This window comes from Rhinolophus hipposideros (assembly GCF_964194185.1).
Source record: "Rhinolophus hipposideros genome assembly, chromosome: 24".
NCBI classification, from domain to species: domain Eukaryota; kingdom Metazoa; phylum Chordata; class Mammalia; order Chiroptera; family Rhinolophidae; genus Rhinolophus; species Rhinolophus hipposideros.
Genome location: NC_138070.1, coordinates 28,477,992 through 28,500,853, shown reverse-complemented (window position 1 = coordinate 28,500,853; position 22,862 = coordinate 28,477,992). Strand labels below are relative to the sequence as shown.

The 22,862-nt window shown below is 34.4% G+C and overlaps 1 protein-coding gene across 4 annotated transcripts in view; it reads left to right on the top strand.

Annotated features, from left to right (window-relative positions):
- Nucleotides 1–22,862, top strand: part of ARHGAP32 (Rho GTPase activating protein 32) — a 341,577-nt gene that overhangs the window by 104,348 nt on the left and 214,367 nt on the right. For all 4 annotated transcript variants that reach the window (XM_081037993.1, XM_081037991.1, XM_081037994.1 and 1 more), the window contains one exon: nt 14,873–14,981. In XM_081037993.1, coding sequence (XP_080894119.1) covers nt 14,873–14,981 — 109 coding nt within the window. The remainder of the gene's footprint in view (nt 1–14,872; nt 14,982–22,862) is intronic.

Below are 22,862 nucleotides of genomic sequence, written 5' to 3'. Positions count from 1 at the left end.
AGACTTTCTTGGTATTTCAGTCTTTTAAACTCCTTGCGGTGGAATCCAAGGTGAGCCTTTCTTATATTTGTCTGGATAAGGTTTTTGATGTTCAAAAAGGGACATAGAGCACAGAAACTATGTAAAACTATATAAAAATTCCTAGTCATTAAGTTATTTACATAAAGTTAAAAGTTTAGAAACCTGTTTTTTCTTAACCTTTGCATTCAACTTAAATATTAGATATCAGTCAATTGTAAGTTCAAACTAAGTAAATGAAAATCTCAGAAATGTTTAAAGTTCTGTTTATAAATATAGTCAATTTTCTTTTTAAAAAATGTAGTGACTAGTCTACCAAGATTACAATCAGAACAAGCAAAACCTTTCTAGATAGTTAATTGTAGAAGTTTTATTTTCCATTAATGATTAGCTTCCCTTTCCATGCTCTAATATCGTATATGTATTTTCTCCATTATTATTTGTAAATCAAATAATTTCTTCCACCCAGGTGTGCTGTATTTTCCTACCATGATTCTCTCTTTTCTTCTCTACTTCTTTTTCTCTTAAGATCTTTAGAATACTTTTACTTCCTGTTTTTCTCAATCCCCTTCTTCCTGGATAAGACTTTGGATACTTTTATTTATCACTATTCTACCCTACCCTCACGCTAGTTTTTTGTTGAGATGATGTAATATTTTTCGTCATTCATTCAGATTTAATTATACAGGCAGATATAGTGGGCTTGTTTCCAGACCATGCACTAACGTGGATATCTCACTAAAGTGAGTCACACGACTTTTTTTGTTTCCCAGTGCATATGAAAGTTAGGTTTACGCTATACTGTAGTCTGTTAAGTGCACAGGAGCATTATGTCTAAATAAACAATTAAAAATACTTTATTGTTAAAAAATACTAACATCTGAGATTTAGTCTTAATCTTTTTGCTGGTGGAGTGTCTTGCCTCGGTGTTGATGCTGCTGACTGATCAGGGTCGTGGTTGCTGAAGGTTGGGATTCCTGTAGCAATTTCTTAAAAAAAGGACAACATGAAGTTTGCTGCATTGATTGACTCTTCCTTTCATGACCGATTTCTCTGTAAAATGTGGTGCTGTTTGATAACATTTTACCCGCAGTAGATCTTCTTTTAAAATTGGAGTCAGTCATCTTGAGCTTTGCCACTGCTTGCTTTATCAACTAAGTTTATGTAATATTCTAAATCTTTTGTCCTTAGTTCAACAGTCTTCACAGCATCTTCACCAGGAGTAGATTCCATCTCACGAAACTTTCTTTGCTCACCTATAAGAAGCAAGTTCTCACGTGTTTTATCACAAGGTTGCAGCAATGCAGTCACATCTTCAGGCTCCACTTCTAATCCTAGTTTTCTTGTTCTTTCCCACATCTGTAGTTATTTCCTCCACTGAAGTCTTGAACCCCTTCAAGTCCCCCATGAGGGTTGATATTTTGATCTCTTCCCATGAATCATGAATATTCTTAATGGCATCTAGAATGGTGAATCCTCTCTAGAAGGTTTTCAATTTACTTTGCTCAGATCCATCAGAGGAATCACTGTCTATGGCAGCTACAGCCTTATGAAGTGTAGTTCTTAAACAATAAGACTTAAGTCGAAATTACTCCTTGAGCCGTGGGCTGCAGATGGCTGTTGTGTTTAGCAGGCAGGAAACAACATCGACCTCATTGTCCATCTCCATCAGAGCTCTTGGGTGACCTGCTGCACTGTTAGTGAGCAGTGATATTTTGAAAGGAATCTTATTTTCTGAGCAGCAGGTCTCAACAGTGGGCTTAAAATATTGAGTAAACCATTTTGTAAACAGATGTGCTGTTCTCCAGGCCTTTTTGTTCCATTTATAGAGTACAGGCAGAGTAGAGTTAGCATGTACTTGAGTGCCCTGGTAGGTTTGGAATGGTAAACGAGCATGGGCTGCAACTTAAACTCACCAGCTGCATTAGCACCTAACGAGAGTCAGCCTGTCCTTTGAAACTTTAAAACCAGGCATTGACATCTTTTCTCTAGCTGCGGAAATCCTAGATAGGTGGCATCTTCTTCCTATAAGCTGTTTCATCTACATTGAAAATCTGTTGTTTAGCGTAGCCGCCTTCATTAATTAGCTTATTTAGATCTTCTGGTAACTTACTGCAGCTTCTACATCAGCACTTGCTGCTTCAACTTGCGCTTTTGTGCTATGGAGATGATCTCTTTCCTTAAACCTCATGAACCAATCTCTGCTAGCTTCAAACTTTTCTTCTGCAGCTTCCTCACCTTTCTCAGCCTTTATAGAATAAAGAAAGTTAGGGCCTTACTCTGGATTAGGTTTTGGCGTAAGAGAATGTCGTGGCTGATTTGATCTATCCAGACCACTAACACTTTCTCCAGATCAGCAATAAGGCTGTTTTCATTTTCTTATCATTGGTGTGTTCTCTGGAGTAGCATTTTTAACTTGTCCTTTGCATTCATAACTTGGCGAACTATTTGGTTGAAGAGGCCTAGTTTTCAGCTTATCTCAACTTTCGACATGTCTTCCTCAGGAAACTTCAAATCACAGAGACATGAAGTGAGAAAATGCCATTGGGAAAATGGCACCTATAGACTTGTTGGATGCAAAGTTGCCACAAACCTTTAATTTGTAAAAAATGTAGTATCTATGAAGTGCAATAAAGCAAAGCATAATGGAATGAGGTATGCCTGTATGTATCATTGCTCAGTGCTTATTGTTGTATGTTCTCCTTTTTATCATATTCCATCTTAATGTGTCTGTTTTCATTCAGTTGCTGTTTGGTTGATATTTTCTTGAATATTTTGTTGAGATAAATTCTAAGTGATGATGTACTCTGATTTCTTGCATACACTTAAATGCCATTTTTTTTCCTTTTGTAGGTAACTTATACTTTCTGTCTGAATGCTTGCAAGATTTTTCTTTTTATTCTTAGTCATGTATATTTTACCATCAATTCTTCAGCTTAGAACTCAGTGACTTTAAATCTACATATTCAAGTCTTTGTATTAAATTTTTTATTTCTATTAATTTAATCATTAGCTCTTTTCTATCATAGTTATATTCTTGTAGGTCCTGTTTATTGCATATTAGTTCTCCTCAATCTATCCTTTCTTTCATGTTACATTTCTCTTTACTTTTTTATTTTGTGATTTGGTGTTTCTTGCACTTGTTTTTTTTATATTTATTTATTTGTTTTTTTTTATTGGGGAAGGGGAACAGGACTTTATTGGGGAATAGTGTGTGCTTCCAGGACTTTCTTCCAAGTCAGGTTGTTGTCCTTTCAATCTTAGTTGTGGAGGGTGTTTTCCAGTTTCAAGTTGTTGTCCTTTTAGTCTTAGTTGTGGAGGGCGCAGCTCAGCTCCAGGTCCAGTTGCCGTTGCTAGTTGCAGGGGACACAGCCCACCATCCCTTGCGGGAGTCGAACCAGCAACCTTGTGGTTGAGAGGATGCGCTCCAACCAACTGAGCCATCCGGGAGCTCAGTGGCAGCTCAGCTCAAGGTGCCGTGTTCAATCTTAGTTGCAGGGGGCGCTGCCCACCATCCCTTGTGGGATTCGAGGAATTGAACTGGCAACTTTGTGGTTGAGAGCCCACTGGCCCATGTGGGATTCGAACTGGCAGCCTTAGGAGTTAGGAGCATGGAGGTCTAACCGCCTGAGCCACCGGGCCAGCCCTGCACTTGTTTTGTAGGCTGCTAATTCCATCCTCTTTAATTTTCCAAATTCAATTTGTACAGAATTAATTTTAAGGGTTCTTAATATATAGATATATATACTGGCATGTAGTATTTATATCTAGTAGTCCACCCTTATCACGTGGGGATATGTTCTAAGGCCCCAAGTGGATGCTTGAAACTGTAATACTATCAAACTCTATATACAGGCAACCCGCGTATAACACGGCTTCGCTGTAACACGGTTCAAGAATTGGGGAAAACCCTCGTACAAAATGGCATCCTAGAACACAGTTTCATTCGGTTTGACAATTAGAGAAATCCCTGAACAACACGGAGCATAATAAGAGCTTTTAAGAGCAAAAAATATCTCATTCGAAATTAGGGAAATCCCCGAACAACACAGACTGTAATAAAAGCTTAGTAGTGATGACAAAGAAAACATTGTTTAATACATATTAATATGTTTTACTTTTGGTGAAAGTTGCTTTAATAAAGATTCTTCTCTTAATTATAAAAATATAATGGTATGTTTTAAAAATTTTTGGAATCTAACCCCCTTTTTTGTACTAGTTCTTTGTTTCATATAACACAGATTAGCATAACGTGGCATTTTTTTAGGAACCTAACAACCATGTTATGTGGGGGTCACCTGTATACTGTGTTTTTTCCTGAAAATACATACCCTTTCTCTTCAAACAAGCACTTTATTGCTTCTCTTTGACATCCAAATTGCCAGTATCACTACTCTTGCCCTTTGGGGCCATTAATAAATAAGTAAAATAAGGATTATTTGAACACAAGTACTGTGATACCAGGGCATTTGATCTGATAATGGAGAGGGCTACTAAGTGACTAATGGGCAGAGAGCACTTATAGCATGGAGACACTGGACAAAGGGATGATATACTGTCCCATGTGGGACACAGCGGGATGGCTCAGGATTTCATCATGCTACTCAGAATGATGTGCAATTTAAAACATATGAATTATTTATTTCTGGAATTTTCCATTTAATATTTCAGATGGCAGTTGACTGTAGGGAGCTGAAACCTCAGAAAGCCTACGGTAATAATACATTTAGGTTATTGTCTTTCTTCTTCAGTTTTGCAGCTTTATTCACCCAGTGCACATGTTCTGTTTTTTTCTGACTCAACAGAATTTATGTTTTTACTGCTAAGCTAAATATCCATACTTCTTTGCCTCCTTCTTTAGTAGTCCCCTGATGCACATAGCTTCTGCCTCTTAGGTACAAACACCCATGTTAGGAGTCCAAATCCTTCTAATTGGTTGTTAAATTTTTTTACAGGTAATTTTCCAGCTTTTATTAATTGCTTGTGGGCAACTATCTTTTTGTTGTGGAGAGAAATGGGAGTGTAGCCTCCTTGAACCTCATTTTTTCTCCTTTGGTTTACCATTTAGTATGACCCCACTTGCTTTCTGTTTTGGGAAGTTTATCAAGATTTCTGGCCTGCTGATACCACCCATACCATTCTGTTAAGGATTTTTTATTTAGCTTACTGACTTTTCAGACACTTGGAGAAGGAGAGATCTGTTCCTCAACATATATGTAGTTTTGAATTGGAAGTCCATTGGTAGTTTTGTCCTGGCTTTTGAGAGGAAACTTCTGAAGAAAGCACTGAGGCAGAATCTTGGTGTCTATTACCCAGTCCAGTGGGTCTTTATAGAGATGTGAATGCCTTGTTTCAGTGTCTTCTTTGAGCTGGAAAATGGGGTCTTTCAGGAGAAAAGGGTCTACCACATCTGGACTGACTGAGATGTGTTCATGTGTTTCAGTTTTCCCGTCTTCAAAACCGGGTTAATGATAGTGTATCAAACAGTAACCAGTTAGAAGATATAATGAAAGAAAAAGTGCCATTTTTAAGATTAACAAAAAGGTAGAGTACAGAAACAAACTTAATAAAGAACTTTAAGACCTATATGAAAAACGTAAAACATTATTATTGAAGGACATAAAAGAAGTTTGGAACAAATGAAAGATATACCTTGTTCATAGCTGGGAATATTCAACCTCATAAAGATATCAATTTATCATACATTTAATGTGATGAAAAGGATACTTTTTAAAAACCTAGATACACTGATTTTGAAATAACTTGATCTTGACTTAATAACTTGGCCAACAGACTGTTTGGGGGATAAAAAGTATGGGTGGTGGATAGAGGACTAGTGCAACCCAATATTATACTTAGAAAGTCTCAATACGAGTAGTTAAAACTTTGTGATACTGTCATGAATAGAAGGCATAGTGGGTTAGAAAGGAAAGTATAAAAATATATCCAAATACATAGAAAAATTTAGATATGATAAGGATGTCTTCTGCAAAACCAATGGAGATGATATGTATTATTCAGTAAATAGTTTTGGGGAAACTGGGTGCATATCCGTACAAAATAAAATCAGAGTTCTACCTCATACCAAGATAAATTGTAGGTGATCAGAGATATAAGTGTATTAAATGAAACCGTAAAAATTTTGAAAGAAAACAATGGTAAATTAAAAAAAAAGTATTTTGTATCTGGTAGACATTTTGAACTATGACTTAAAATGCAAATCCATAAAAGAAATGGTTATGAAATTTAACTGCATAAAATACAAAATATCTGCATTATAAAAAAAAGCAAGGACAAATAATAACTTGGAAAAATACTTGGCACTCATATTACAGATAAAGGTCTAATCTGTTTAATGTACATAAAAAGAACTAAAAATAAATAAGACCAAAAACGCAGTAGAAAAATGGGCTAATGTATCAAAAGAATTTTTTTCACTGTTGAGAATTTATCTTTCAGAAGTACTTGTACATGTGTGGAAGTGACATATTTACAAACATATTGTAGCATTGTTTATAATAGCAAAAGATTGGAAATAATTCAAATATTCATCAGTAGGGGACTGATTAAATAAATTATGGCATATCTGCACAGTGAAATATACAGTTTTCAAAACAGCAAAGCAGGTCTTTATATACTGACATGGAAAGTTCTCCAGGAAATATTAGAAAACTATATAAGAGTGTATAGACAAATACTTTTTATGTGAAAAGTAGGGTGGTAATGAAGGAATAAAGTCGTTCTCCCATGGCTTTATATAAAGAGTAGCATATTTACACATTGCCTTTATACTTTACTTTGGATATATTCTTTAATAGATGAAAAATTATATATGCATATGAATATATGTGTATGTACAGGCATACCTTGTTTTATTACACTTCACTGATACTGTATTTTACAAATTGAAGGTAAGACCCTCCACCCCTGGGCCTCTGCACTTATTCCCTCTGCTGGAACATTCTTTATAAGAGTGTATAGACAATTAGTGTATATCCACCAGTAAGAAAATTACAACTCACTGAAGGCTGAGATGATAGTTAGCATTTTATAGCAGTAAAATATATTTTAATTAAGGTATGTACATTTTTTTAAAAGACAGTGCTGTTGCACACTTAGACTACAATGTAGTGTAAACATAACTTTTATATGCTCTGGGAAACCAAAACATTTGTGTGACTTGCTTTATTGTGACACTCACTTTATTGTGGTGGTCTGGGACTGAACCTGCAATATCTCCAAGCTATGTCTGTATTCGTAAAGGAAGCTTGGAAGAATACATAAGGTAGGAAGGTTAATGGGTAGAAATTGGGTAAATTGGAGACAGGGAAGCGAGAAATATTTTTCAACGTATACCGTTTTATATCTTTGATTTTTCTTTTTTAAATGACTGTAGATACACTTAAAAAAGTTTTTATTGGGGCATATTGGGGAACAGTGTGTTTCTCCAGGGCCCATCAGCTCCAAGTCGTTGTCCTTCAGTCTAGTTGTGGAGGGCGCAGCTCAGCTCCAAGTCCAGTCTCCGTTTTCAATCTTAGCTGCATGTGGCGCAGCCCACCATCCCATGCGGGAATCAAACCAGCAACCTTGTTGTTGAGAGCTCGTGCTCTAACCAACTGAGCCATCTGGCCGCCCCTCCGGCAGCTTGTTGCTTTCAATCTAGTTGTGAAGAGCGCAGCTCGCTGGCTCATGTGGGAATCGAACTGGCAGCCCTTTTGCTCAGAATTTGTGCTCTAACCAATTGAGCCATCTGGCCACCCCTATATCTTTGATTTTTGATGAAATAATAAGACTTATTGATAATTATAGTATATCTGGCATTGTCAATTGGAGGTGACCAAAATTCAGTTTCACTGGATTCAGCAAACATCTATTCTGTCATCACCACCAATATAGCTGGCCCCATTAGTGTAAGAAGTTCATTTCTTTACTTTCTGGGAATTCTGGGAATATTAGATTTATCTAAGCAGTTAATAGTCTATAGAAACCAACTAGAACAGAGCTCTTACATTTTAAGGGGCTTTATAACCTAATTTATTAATGTCCTCTGAAGGTAGGAAAATATATCACTACCTGTGATGACAGGTAATGATTTTTTATCAGTTACAGAGTCATATAGACACCTTGTAGCTTCAGTTTTACGGCTTAAGTCATGTGTAAAATAAACAGAACACCAGACATACCACTTTAGATGATCTCAGAGCTGTTCTTTTCTCCAGTGGAATTGAGACATATTGTTTCACAGACACACATAAAACTGACTTAACCACATTCTCTCTCTGACAGAGAATAGATGCCTATCTCTATCTGTCACATACCGCCATAATGTCAGACCATAAAAAGACTTTCCAGCCATTCCCCATCCCATGGGAAATAACTTACTGGCCAAAAGTGTTGCAGACCCATAACCAAACTTGGCTGAGAACCAGAAATAAACGAAAACAAAAATTAGGGGAATAAAAGGAGAAAGGTAAAGTTCTATTGCTGGTTGGAATTTACTCCAGGGATCAAGAAAATATATACCTGGGACATGGCAATCCCATAGGTAGGTCTAGGGCATTGTATCACTTGGACTTCTCTGTGGAACTTTAATACTGCCAAGTATAATTTTTCATAAGTTATGAACAAGAATCTCATACCAGTATAAAGTGAGTGTGTGTCAATATTTAAATAAGTTTTGAATGAGAGAAGCAGCAAAATGGTAAGGCTGGTTCCCACAATTTGAGGAAAAGTGTTTTTCTTTTCCCTCCTGTTTTTCCTTTTCATTAAAAATATCCAGGTTCAAATTTGGAGATATTTTAACTAAAACTTGTAAATATAGCACTAGATTCTTCAGGTTTTATGGTTGATAATCTTAACGGTGTGTCTTTTCTGTTAGAGATGAAAACTGTAATCACTTTAAGGTAAAATCTGTTCATAATTTAAAGAGAACAACAGAGTCAATTAAATAAATAGATATTTAGTGTTTATGGAGTTGATTGTTATATGACAGTGTATATAAACATAATTTTTATAGTATTTGCCAATAAACTTTCACTTTTATTCAGGTATAGCTTACATATCATAAAGACCACAGATTCTAAGTAGTGCAAAGCTTGAAGAATTTATATAAATGTGTATACCCATGTAGTCACAACCCAATCATGCATGATATCGATTATTTCCAGCACCTGACGAGACCCTTGCCCCTCCTAGTCTTTACCTCTCCCAAAGGTAATCATTATTTTAACCTGTCACAATAGATTAGTTTTGCCTGTCTTTGAACTTCATGTAAATAAGATTATACAGTATATAGTCCTTTCCCTCCTCCCCAGTTTTACTGAGATATAATAGACATAAGTTTAAGACATGCTATCTGATGATTATATACGTGTGTATATTGGAAACATTATGTACTCCAATGTCTGGCTTCTGTTTCTGAACATTTATAAGATTTATCAACTTGTTGCATGTGGCAACAATAATTCTTTTTCACTTCTGTGTCGTAATGGAAAATGGTCTGAATTATTTATCTGTTGTATTTTTGATGGGCTTTTTTTGACTTAGTAATTGTTTGATACTAATATATATAAATACATTTGATGTTTGCATTTGACCTTATATCCTACCATCTTGCTAACTTATTCTAATTGTTTTTGAGTCTTTTAGATTATGTAGATATCACGTCATCTTCCAATGATGAGAATTGTATTTTTTCCTTTCTATTTTTATGCCTTTTATTTTTTTCTTGCCTTTTGGAAAAAACGGACTTAACACCTCAAGTGCAGTGTTGAATCTATCTATCTGTATATACATATATATATTTAAAAATCATTACATTAATAGGTATTAAATTTTACCTAGTGAAATGGTATGTTTTTGTTCCTATATTTAATGATGTGGTCACTTACAGGGATTGATTTTAGAATGCTAAACTAATTTTCATTTTGGACTAAAACTCACTTGGTCACTCTATAATTCTTTTTTTTATCAGTAGGTTTGATTTGCTAATACTTTGTTCAGGAGTTCTGCAGCTATGTTCATGATATTGACCTATAATTTTCCTGTAATGTCTTTATCAGTTTTTGTTATGAAGGCTGTCCTGGCCTCATGGAACAGGTTGGGAGGTTTTCCTTTCATTTTTATAATCTGGAAAAATGTATGTAAGATTGTTATTACTTATTCCTTGAATGTTTGAAATAATTCACCAATGAATCCATTTGGGTGTGGAGTTTTCTTACAAATTCAGTTTCTTTAGTAGCTGTAATAAGACTATTCAATTTTTTTGTTTCTTGTTTCAGTTTTGGTAAGCTTTGTTCTTCAGGGAATTTGTTCATTTCAACTAAAATTACAAATATATTGGGAAAAAGTTGTTCTTGATGTTCTCAGAATCTTTTTAATGTCTGTAAGCTTTGTAATTGTATCTCCCTTTTCATTCTTTATATTGCGCATTCTGTTTTTTCTCAATGAATCTTCCTACAGGTTGTGCTTTTGGCTTTGATTTTTCTCTGTTATATACCTGCTTCTATTTCATTGATTTCTTTTTAATTTTTTTTTCATTTGTATTTATTTTTTGCATTTTTCAATTATAGTTGACATTCAATATTATTTTATATTAACATTTTTTCTTTCGAATTTTCTTGGATTAATTTGCTATTTTCCTAGCTTTTTGTGATGGGAGCTTAGAACATTTACTTTTCAACTTGTCATATTTCCAATAATATGCATTTAGAAGTATGAATTTTGCTCTGTTTTCATTATATCCCTCATATTTTAACCTGTTGTATTTTTATTATTTGTATGAAAATATTTTATAAATTCCATTGTGATTTTGTGTATTTGGCTCATGAATTATTCAGACATTGTTTCTTAATCTCCAGACATTTGGGAGAATTTCTAGTCATCAGTAGTTGATTTTTAGTATAATGCGGTAGTTGTCACAAAATACTTCACAGTTTTAAGTTCTTTGTATTTGTTGAGATTTGCTTCGTTGTTTACTGTATGGTCTCTTGGTATATGTCTTGTATACACTTGAAAAGACTGTATATTCTGTAATTGTTGGGTTTAATGTTCTATGTTAGTTTGGATTGGAATGATGGGTTCAAATCCTCTGATTTTTATGGTTTGGTTATTCTGTCAGTTACTGAGAAATGTTTGTTAAAATCTGCAGTTGTAGTTGTGGGTTTTTCTCTTTTCCTTTTAGTTTTTCAGATTTGCTTTATATATTTGGAAGTTGTGTTATTTATTGTATATAAATTTTATATCACCCTGTTGATTTGACACTTATTATTGTGAAATGCCCCCCTTTATTTTAAATGAATTTTGAGTCCATTTACTTGTTTATTGAGATATAATTCACACACATGAAATTTACTCTTTTATCTTTTTTTTTTTTTTTTTAAAGGAGGGCACAGCTCACAGTGGCCCATGTGGAGATCGAACTGGGCCAATCAACACCAAAGTTGTTGCCAGCACCACACTGTAACCATTTGAGCTAAACGGCCACCCCAGAATTTACTCTTTTAAAGTATACAATTAAGTCGTTTCTAGTATAATCACAGAGTTATACAACTACCACCGCTATTTAATTCTTGAATATTCCAGAAAGAACTCTGTTACTCATTAGTAGTAACTCTCCATGTTCCCATACTCCGAGTCCCCCAATATACTGTCTCTATGGATTTGACTAATCTGTACATTCTATATCTATGGAATCATACAATATGTGGCCTTTTCTGTGTGACTTCTTTCATTTAGCATAACGTTTTTATGATTCATCCATGTGGTAGCATGAATTAGTTCTTTTTTTTTTTAATGGCTGGATAATATTTTACTGTATGGATCTGGCACATTTTGTTCATTTTTTGGTTGTGGGCATTTTGTTTTTTTCCACTTTTTGGCTGTTCTGAGTAATACTGGTATGAGTATCCATGTGCACATCATTGGCAGATAATGTGTTTTTATTTCTCTTGGTTAAATAAATACCTAGGAGTACAATTGCTGGATCATATGGTATGATTAACACTTTGGGAAACTGCCAGACTTTTCTATAGTGGCAGCAACATTTAAATTTGTACTAGCAATGAATGAGGGTTCCAGTTTCTCCACATGTTTGTCTACTAGCCCATTTATTTAAAAAATTTTAATAATATACTTGGATTGTAGATTACCATCTTGATTTTCTTATTTGCCTTGTTTATTCTTTCTGTTTTTATTCTTCCTTTCCTGCTTTCTTTCGGAGTAATCAAGTATGTTTTATTTTTCAAAAGTTTCTCCTCTATCAGCTTTTTAGTTATACACCTATTATTCTTTTAGTGGTTGCCATAGTGATTGTAACGTATATCTTTGACTTTAAAATTGAACTTATTTTACTTCCCAACCAATTGAGGACTCCTAAACTGTTTGCATGTAGTTTTCCTATCTTTTGTGCTTTCTTATGTTTATTATAAACCTCAGAGGATGTTTGCATTAGTGTGTTTACATTAGTTTTTACATTAATATTTACATATGTTTTTCTACTTTTTGTCCTTGTGTACTCTTTGTGTATTTCTATAATTCTTTCGGTTGGAAGAATGCTACTTTTTTTTGCAGGTCTCCTAGTGGCATGTTTTTTTCAACTTTTGTTTGAAAATAACTCATTTTACCTGCCATTTTAATGGATGATTTTGTGAAATAGAGGATTCTAGGTTGGCAGCATTTTTTTCCCCTTTTATTATGGTGAAGATTCATTCACTCCATTATCTTCTCATTTCTATTAAAATGTTACTATTTCTCTTTTGAAGTCAACTTGTTTTGTTCTCTGGCTGTTTATAAGAATTTCTCTTAGTTTTTAAAAAATAGCAGTTTGAGTATAACATACATAGGGTTTTTGGTTTTTTAAATCTTACTTGAAGACTTCTTCAGTCTGCAGTTTGATGACTTTCATTAGTTTTGAAAACTTCTCAACGATTATTTTTCAAATATTGCTTTTGTCCCTCTCTTTGACCATATTTCTTATCGCTGAGTTGCTAGTTTAGACATATTTGAGACCTTTTACCAAGTCTATTGTGTTTTATGTATTTCTGTTTTCTTTTTTTCTCTACGTTCTTCAATGTGGATATTGTTTACTGAACTATCTTCCAATTTATGGATCCTCTCTTTAGCCATGTCCATTGTTCTCTTCAACTCATCCACTAAGTTTTTAATTTCAGATATCTTACTTTTCATTTTTAGGATGAACATTAGATCGTTTTCATAGATTCCAATTTTATGTTGACATTCTTTTCATCTTTTTTATATGAAGATTTTTTTAAACATATTCATCATAAATGTGTTTAGAAACTTAAAAAATTAAATAAATGCTTCTTACCAGCTTGTATATCTCTCTTCTATCCCTGCTTTGCCCTAGGGAAGAAATTGCTTGTGATTCAAATTCATCTTGGATATTAGAGTTTAGAAAGTTGTTGGTTGCCCCAAGACCTCAGTTTTCCGAATAGAAAAGTTATAATTTCATAGATTATCTGTCTATGAAATCTGTATCTGTATAATTTCATAGATTATCTTTCATAGATATCTACCACATGGATGAATCTTCTCGTTAGGCTGGAAGTTATGGTTTTTACAGCTTTCTACGTCATAACCATAGCCATTTAAAAGCCCCTTTCCAATAATTTTAAAATCTGAATCAATTATGTGTCTCTTTCTGTTTTGACTACATTTTTTACAACTTTTATTCATTTTTTTAAAAAATCATGCCTTGTTATGTTTATTTGTACCAGATAAGGTGGATGAAAAATATATAAGGAGACTGTGGAATATTACTTTACTCTGAAGAGAATTATGTTTTTCTGTTGTCAGTTCAGATCATGTTGAAACTTGGTTTTAGGCTTTGTTTGAGCTTGTCTATTGCTATTTACTCCTAAGGCATAGCTTTTCTGGAGCCTCAGTTGAGAGCCCAGGTACGGTCCTCCGGCACCCCTTCCCCCTCTCCTCCCTTTGTCAGTGCTTGCTTGCCAACCTTCATGTCTTCAGCATGGCCGGCGGTGAAATATATAGTTGGCTCTTTAGTTGCCCATCAGCTGTTTTTTGATAGGTTTCTTGACATCTTTTCCTATATACTTGTATGTTGAGGAATCAGTTAACAACTTAAGGGGAATGTCCATGTAGATTTTTTTGGCTCTTTCTTTACAGGTCTTTTCTGGGGGTGGTGGGAGCAGTTTTTTACCCTAAATCCCCTCCTGCTTTGCAACTCCAGTGTCCAACCTTGGCCTCCTTAGCCAGGTTAGACTACAATATTATACTTGACCTCTATTTTCCATCATTGATTCAGAAAATACTTTATACAAAAAGAAGGATTAAATGTGGAATTCGCTTCATGGATTTTCTTACCTCAAAGAATGTAGACCCAGAAATCCTACCTGTATTGATTGCTTTCCTGTGCCTTCTGACAAGTAATTTTGTATGTTTGGTCTAAGTATTCTTTGTTGTTCTGCTTGAAAGTGCTAGTTTAATACACCATGCTCCGTAAATTGGAAACAGAAGTATTTCTTCTTTCATCCTGGATGCTTACTTAACATAGCACTATAAATATTGATGGCTGTTGGAAATCTTTTCAAAGTTTCAACTGTGCTGAACAGATAAAATCAGTCCTTATGTAATACTTAACATAGACCATAAAGGTAAACCTTACTTTTGTCTCTGGAATAAATGCAGGTGTTTGGTACATCAGGAAAGATCTCAGAAAACTAGAAGAAATGGAGGAATAATACTAGCCATAAAAGCTCTTTTAACTAAACTTTAAATCTCATATAATTTTCTATTCTTTGAATTGTGATCATTGGAAAGTTTTCTTAGAAATAGGAATTCTTATCACAGTTTTTCATGTTTTGATCTCTAGGAAGATGAAGTCCTCGGTACATTCTGAAGAGGATGATTTTGTTCCAGAACTCCACAGAAACGTTCACCCTCGAGAGCGGCCTGATTGGGAAGAAACACTTAGTGCAATGGTAAATCAGTTTTATGTGTATATATGTGTGTATATGTGTGTGTGTGAGTGTGTGTGTGTGTGTGTGTGTGTATTTTACGTAAGTTAAAGGAACTGAGGAAGCATTACTTAAACAGAAAAAAATTTTTTTGTTGTTGTTACATTGTTCATTCATTGAAGAAATATATATTAATCTATTCCAGGCAGTGTTTTAGATTTTGTGAGCAGCACCCTGAATAAAACACAAATCTGTGGAGCTTATATTTTAATGGGATAGGAGGAAAAGCAATTAATTACATAGCTAATATGTCAAGTGGTGGTATGTACTATGATAGAAAATTAATGCAGAATAGTAGGGTTACAGAATGGTAGGGATAGAGTGTGAAAGGACAGTTGCTAGTTATAGAGGGTGGTCACAAAGGACCTCTGGGAGAAAGTGAGATTTGAGTGGACACCTAAAGGATATGAGGGAGTAAGTAGTGTTTATCTGTGAAAACGTCATTTTGGGCAATGGAAGAACAAGTTAAAGATTATGCATAGGATTAAAAAGTGTTGGGAAAACATCAAAGTAGGACAGGTTGCTTAAATAGAACTGGGAGAAAGAAGAAGAAGTGAGAGAAGTGATTTGGATGGGTGGAGAGCAGATCATATAGTTTCTTGTAGTCTATTATAAAGACTTTGGTTTTTTTATGCTGAGTGAGATGAGAAACCACTGGAGGATTTTTGGCTGAGAAGTGACCTGATCTGGCTTAAAATTTTAAAGGGAGTCTCTGGTTGCCTTCAGTAGGCTAAAGGGGCAGGAAATGAGACGAGTTAGAAGATTACTGTAATAGGGTACAGTGACGGTAACTTGAACCAGGATGGTAGACTTGGTGAAAAATGGTTAGATTCTGGGTACAGTTTTACAGATAAAACCAACCATTTTTGCTGACAAATGGGATATAGAGAGTAAAATAAAGAGATCTCAAGGATGAGTTCAAGTTTTTGCCTTGATCAATCCGAAGAATGAGTTTACATTCACTGAGATGCTGGAAATGAGTTTTTGTTGAGGGTTAGGTGGAAAAATGATATGCAGTATGGTTTTCCACATAAGTTTGAAATGCCTATTTAATCTAATATAATTTCTTTGTAATTCAGGTCTATTTATAAGAACAATAAAATCTTTTTTATGGAGAATAACCCTTTATTTAATCGTAGTTAAAAGTTAGTGTTTCTTATCAAAATTGAATGCAAATTGTTCATCTGTCAATACTCATCTGTAATGACATTTTATGTATTTCATTTTTGAAAATGCCTTTTCATCCAGATATATACTGCCAAATACTAACCTCAGTGTGTGAGCATATGATTTTAATTGGGCGTATTCATCACTTAGAAGGCATTTACAGAATTCTCTTAGATTTTTCTTTTAATATTTGCCTTTTAGCATAACAATATATGTCAGACTTCTAATTGAAGGTTAGGTAGAATCTCCTCAGTTGCATAGTTAAATGAATTTTGCAATAGAGAAATTAACTTGTATTTGTAATATGGTCTGAAAAATCATTTTGGAACTGTAGTTTGAGCTTGGAAAATACATTCTCTGCAACTTTATGTGGTGGTGGAGGTCTCTGATCTTGCTTTCATGTTTGATATTTGGGAAGTATGTATAGCAGCTCATGATTACTTGTGATTCTATCTAATACTGTAGTGTAACTTTGTCATATAAGCTATGGTTTGCCTTGTAATTTTAGAAATAACATCAAATCTGCAGCAGCAACTAATTAAAAAAGCCGTTCAATAACAGAGGTTCAGTAACAGAGGTTGAAAGTATATCCAGTTAGCCTTTTCTGTTCCACACATTTTTTACCAAAATTTGTTATACTGTATCTTAGTAGATTCTACTTCAGGTTGTACTGAATGAATGTTTGCTGAGTTTATTTGAGAGTATTGTCACCTGTAGTTGTCCCACGTAGACTGTTCATAGAGGCTAATTCTTGAGCCACTTTAAAGTCAGCATTGGCTCCTCAACAACTGAGCAATATTGGATACATTTGTTGACTCATCAAGAGTCAAGGAAAACCAGTTGAAATCATTTGCTTTTTAAAAAATTTGCTATTGATTTTGCTCCCCATAACCTCAACTCTTCAAGCAACTATTCTCATTGAAAAGGCTAATAGGCTTGCATAGTTTGTTTTCAATGGATGCATTTCTTGGTTGCTATAGTCAAACATGATTTAATTGACCCACCTTTGGTAAAGTAAATGGCAAATGGCTTTCCTTGTTTGGCTAACAAAGGAGTTACCTGGAAATTTATTTTGGATATAATCTTGTTTCTATTTTTGTGAAGAAATTCTGTGTGATGATATATTCTGTTTTAGAATTTTTGAATTTTTCAGATTGTTTCATGATATATTCTGTTTTAGAATTTTTGAATTTTTCAGATTGTTTCTTTCCTTTGAGTTGAGAATATTTTGATGAGTGTAAAGTTTGGTAATATTGATGTATATTCTATTCTTTTAGCACAGCTGTAGTGTGACTGCATAGTAAACATAATGTTTTGCCATCCAATTTGATAACAAACCTCACTTTTCTGTGCTTTAAAAGCATGACATTCAGAGTCCACTTATCTCTGCTTATTTTTATATGATCTGTATTAATTGGTAATTTTTTGTTGTTGCACGTACTTATAGTTTATTTATTCTCATTGTTATATAGCAGGGTCAGCAAACTTTTTCTGTACAAGACCAGATCGTAAATGTTTTAGGCTTGTGGGCCATATGGTTTCTGTCACAACTACTCAACTCTGATGTGGCAGTGTAAAAGTGGCCACAGACAATATGTGAGCAAATGAGCGTGGCTGTGTCCCAATAAAACTTTATATACCAAAACAGGCAGCAGGCGACACACATTGCCGACCCTTGCGTGTAGTATTCCATTGTGTGAATATCCAGAACTTATTGATGAATTCTCCTGCTGATGTGCGTTCAAGTAGTTTTCACTTTGGGGCTGTTAACGAATGGTGCTACTCTGAACATTCAAGTACGTGAATTTCTCTTGGGTGTATACCCAGGAGCTGAATAGATACTGTCGGTTTTCCAGTATAATCGTACCAATTTACATGCCCAGCAACAGTGTATGTGACTTCCAGCTATTCTTTCTTTGTTTTGTTTTTTCCTGGGTCTCCCGTCTGAGGACTCTATTTTTTTTTTTTTTAAATTTATTGGGGTGACAATTGTTAGTGAAATTACATAGATTTCAGGTGTACAATTCTGTATTACATCATCTATAAATCCCATTGTGTTTTCACCACCCAGAGTCCGTTCTCCTTTCATCACCATATATTTGACCCCTTTACCCTCATCTCCCTCCCCCCACCTCTCTTACCCTCTGGTAACCAGTAAACTATTGTCTGTGTCTATGAGTTTTTGTTTCTCGTTTGTTTGTCTTGTTCTTTTGTTGTTTTTGGTTTATGTAACACATATCAGTGAAATCATAGGGTTCTATGCTTTTTCTGTCGGACTTATTTCGCTTAGCATTATACTCTCAAGATCCATCCATGTTGTCACAAAAGTTCCTATATCATCTTTTCTTAACGCGGAATAGTATTCCATTGTGTGTATATACCACAACTTCTTTATCCATTCATCTATAGAAGGACATTTCGGTTGTTTCCATGTCTTGGCCACCTTAAACAAAGCTGCAATGAACATTGAAGCACATGTGTCTTTATGGATAAATGATTTCAAATTCTTTGGGTAGATACCCAGGAGAGGGATTGCTGGATCATATGGTAATTCTATTCGTATTTTTTTTGAGGAACCTCCACACTCCCTTCCATAGTGGCTGCACCAGTCTGCATTCCCACCAACAGTGTACGAGGGTACCTTTTTTTCCACAGCCTCTCCAACACTTGTTACTATTTGTCTTGTTGATGATAGCCATTCTGACTGGGTTGAGGTGATATCTCATTGTGGTTTTTGTTAGCATTTCTCTGATGATTAGTGATGTTGATCATTTTTTCATACGTCTATTTGCCATTTGTATGTCCTCTTTGGAGAAATGTCTCTTCAGGTCCTCTGCCCATTTTTCAGTTGGGTTGTTTGTTTTTTTGTTGTTGAGCTTCATGAGTTCCTTGTATATTTTGGATATTAGCCCCTTATCGGAGGTACGGTTTGCAAAAATCTTCTCCCATTCAGTCGGTTGCCTCTTTATTTTGTTGATGGTTTCTTTTGCTGTGCAGAAGCTTTTAAGTTTCATATAGTCCCATAAGTTTATTTTAGCTTTTACTTCCATTGCCTTTGGAGTCAAATTCATAAAATGTTCTTTGAACCCAAGGTCCATAAGTTTAGTACCTATGTTTTCTTCTATGCAGTTTATTGTGTCAGGTCTTATGCTTAAGTCTTTGATCCATTTTGAATTAATTTTGGTACATGGTGACAGATAACAGTCCAGTTTCATTCTTTTGCACGTGGCTTTCCAATTCTCCCAGCACCATTTATTGAAGAGGCTGTCTTTCCTCCATTGTATGTTTTTAGCTTCTTTGTCAAAAATTATCTGTCCATATTTATGTGGTTTTATTTCTGGGTTCTCAGTTCTATTCCATTGGTCTATGTGTCTGTTTTTCTGCCAATACCATGCTGTTTTGATTATTGTGCCCTGTAGTACAAGCTAAAGTCAGGGAGTGCGATACCTCCAATATTCTTCTTTTTTCTTCAGATTGCTTTGGCTATTCGGGGTCTTTTTTGGTTCCAAACAAATCTGATGAGTTTTTGTTCTATTTCTTTAAAAACTGCCATTGGGATTTTGATGGGGATTGCATTAAATCTGTATATTGCTTTGGGTAATGTGGCCATTTTACCTATGTTGATTTTTCCAATCCATGAACACGGAATGTCTTTCCATTTCTTTGTGTCTTCTTCAATTTCTTTCAAAAATGTCTTACAGTTTTCAGCATATAAATCCTTCACATCCTTGGTTAAGTTTATTCCTAGGTATTTTATTCTTTTTGCTGCAATTGCAAAGGGAATTGTTTTTCGTATTTTTCTGAGATTTCATTGTTAGTATATAGGAATGCAATGGATTTTTGTACGTTGATTTTGTAGCCAGCAACTTTACTGTATTTGCTGATTGTTTCTAACAGCTTTTTAGTGGAGTCTTTGGAGTTTTCTATATATAGCATCATGTCATCTGCAAAGAGTGACAATTTAACTTCTTCATTCCCAATATGGATGCCTTTTATGTCTTTCTCTTGCCTGATTGCTCTGGCAAGGACTTCCAACACTGTGTTGAAAAGCAGAGGTGATAGGGGACAGCCCTGTCGTGTTCCTGAACTTAGAGCAAACGGCTTCAGCTTTTCACCATTAATTATGAGATTAGCTTAGGGGTTGTCATATATGGTCTTTATTATGTTAAGGTATTTTCCTTCTATACCTATTTTATTAAGTGTTTCAATCATAAATGGATGTTGTAGCTTGTCAAATGCATTTTCTGCATCAATTGATATAAGCATATGTTTTTTGTCCTTTGTTTTGTTTATGTGATGTATCACATTGATGGATTTGCGGATGTTGAACCATCCTTGTGCCCCGGGGATGAACCCCACTTGGTCGTGATGAATAATCTTTTTAATGCATTGTTGTGTAATTAAATAATCATAATTAAATAATCATTCTTTCGATTTTCCCTCCATACATTTAAAAATGTAAAAATTAATTTTAGCTCATGGGCTGTACAAAAACAGGCAGTGGGCTGGGTTGCCGCTCGTTTCTTGACCCCTGCCTTGTCATATAATTGTAACTGAAGATGTAAGACTTTCTTAAACCTTCCAGATATAAAATCGTTTTATTTTACTTCTCATAGTATGTTGTTCATATCTCTATTGTAATAATCTCATTGTAGTTAGTTATGAATATGTTTATCTCCCTTACTATATTGTGAGCTCTGAGGAAACACAGGGATCATCTTCTATTCATTTTATTGAAGGATAAATTTAAAAAAGGATGTAATCATGACTCTCATACAAATATAAAACGTACACACACCAAAGGTATTTAACTCATTAATTAATAAAGGAATCAGTTAAGTGTTATAGTGAGTTCAAAGGAGAATTTAAAGAGCCTTCCTGTTACAGATCAGTCATGCTATTGATGCAAATGGATGCAAAACTAGCAAAATTGTGTAGTTCCACTAGATACAATTTACATTTCCATGGATGAGAATTATTTCTACTGTGAGTTTTCTACAAGTTAACTTTTACTCTGCAGAGATATAAAATAGCCTAGGAAAAGACAAGCAAGTCCCAGTTCAATCCCTGTTGAATCAAGTAATCCCTGGAAGTGCCAGCATTCCATTGAAAGGATATTCAGTAATCTCTTTTGCCCATTTTTAAATCTTATACAATTTTTATGACATCCATAAAAATCTGCGTTGAATTTATCGAATAGGAAGAAAGGTGGTGTTTGTTGTTAAGTGCTATAATTCTCTTTAAAAAAAAATCACATTCCATACTTTGCTAGGTTGCAAAAAATGTACAGTGAATAATGAAAAGGATATACATGAAATTAGAAGTATTATTTTACTATGCTTTTTCTAGAAAATCACATTGGTTTTAATGAAGTAAGAGAAAAGAAAGTTTGGGACCTTTTTCTTTTCCAATAATAATCAAAGTGAAATACCACACTGAGAATGAAGTTTATTTTTAAGAGAAACCCTTATAAAATTAATAGTTATTACAATATTATTGAATATATTTCTCATGCTATACTTTATATCCCAACGACTATTTTGTAACTACCAATTTGTACTTCTTAATCCCTTTCCCTTTTTCACTCATCACACCAACCCCTCTCCCATCTGGCAACCATCAAAATGTTCTCTGTATCTACTACTTTATTTCTGTTTTGTTTGTTCGTTTATTTTGTTTTTTAGATCTGCATACAAGTGAGATCATATGGTATTTGTCTTTCTCTGTCTGACTTAGTTCACTCAGCATAGTATCCTCTAGGTCCATCCGTGTTGTTGCAGATGACAAGATTTCATTCTTTTTTATGACTGAGTAATATTCTATTATATATTTGTATGTATATATATATGTATATAATGTATATGTATATATACTCAATATATGCTAATAACAAAAAATGTATACCAGTCATGTTTGACTTCAGCAATTACAAGAGGTGCTCAAAGTGGTTACCATCAGCGTACTTTAATGTTTTTTTTTCTTTCTTAAAATGTGTATACATTTTTTGGCACCCTCTGTATATAACACTTATCCCTTCATCTGTTGATGGACACTTAATTTGCTTGCATATCTTGGCTATTATAAATAATGCTGCAGTGAACATACGGATGCATATGACTTTTTGAATTTGTGTTTTGCGTTTCTTCGGGTAAATACCCAGAAGTGGAATTACTGGGTCCTCCTTTATCTCTTGTAATAACCTTTGTTTTAAAGTCTATTTTGTCAGATATAAGTATTGCTACTCCAGATTTTTTTCATTTCCATGAAATAACTTTTTTCCATCCCTATACTTTCAGTCTGTGTGTGTCTTTCAATGTGAAGTGAGTCTCTTGTAGGCAGCATATGTAAGGGTCTTGTTTTTTTATCCATTCAGCTACCCTGTGTCTTTTGATTAGAGCATTTAATTCATTTACATTTAAATTAATTGTTGAGAGATACGTAAATATTACTATTTTATTATTAAATACTTTTTTCCTGCTACTTCTAAATTGCTGATTTGATCCTCTGCTTCATGTAATTTGCTGTCAGTTCCTTCTAGTATATTCTTCATTTCAGTTATTTTATTTTTCATTTCTGACTGGTTCTTTTTTATGTTTTCTATCTTCGTTTTTATGTTCCTATCTCTTTGTTGAAGTGCTCCCTGAGATCATTCAGCATCCTTATCACCAGTGTTTTGAA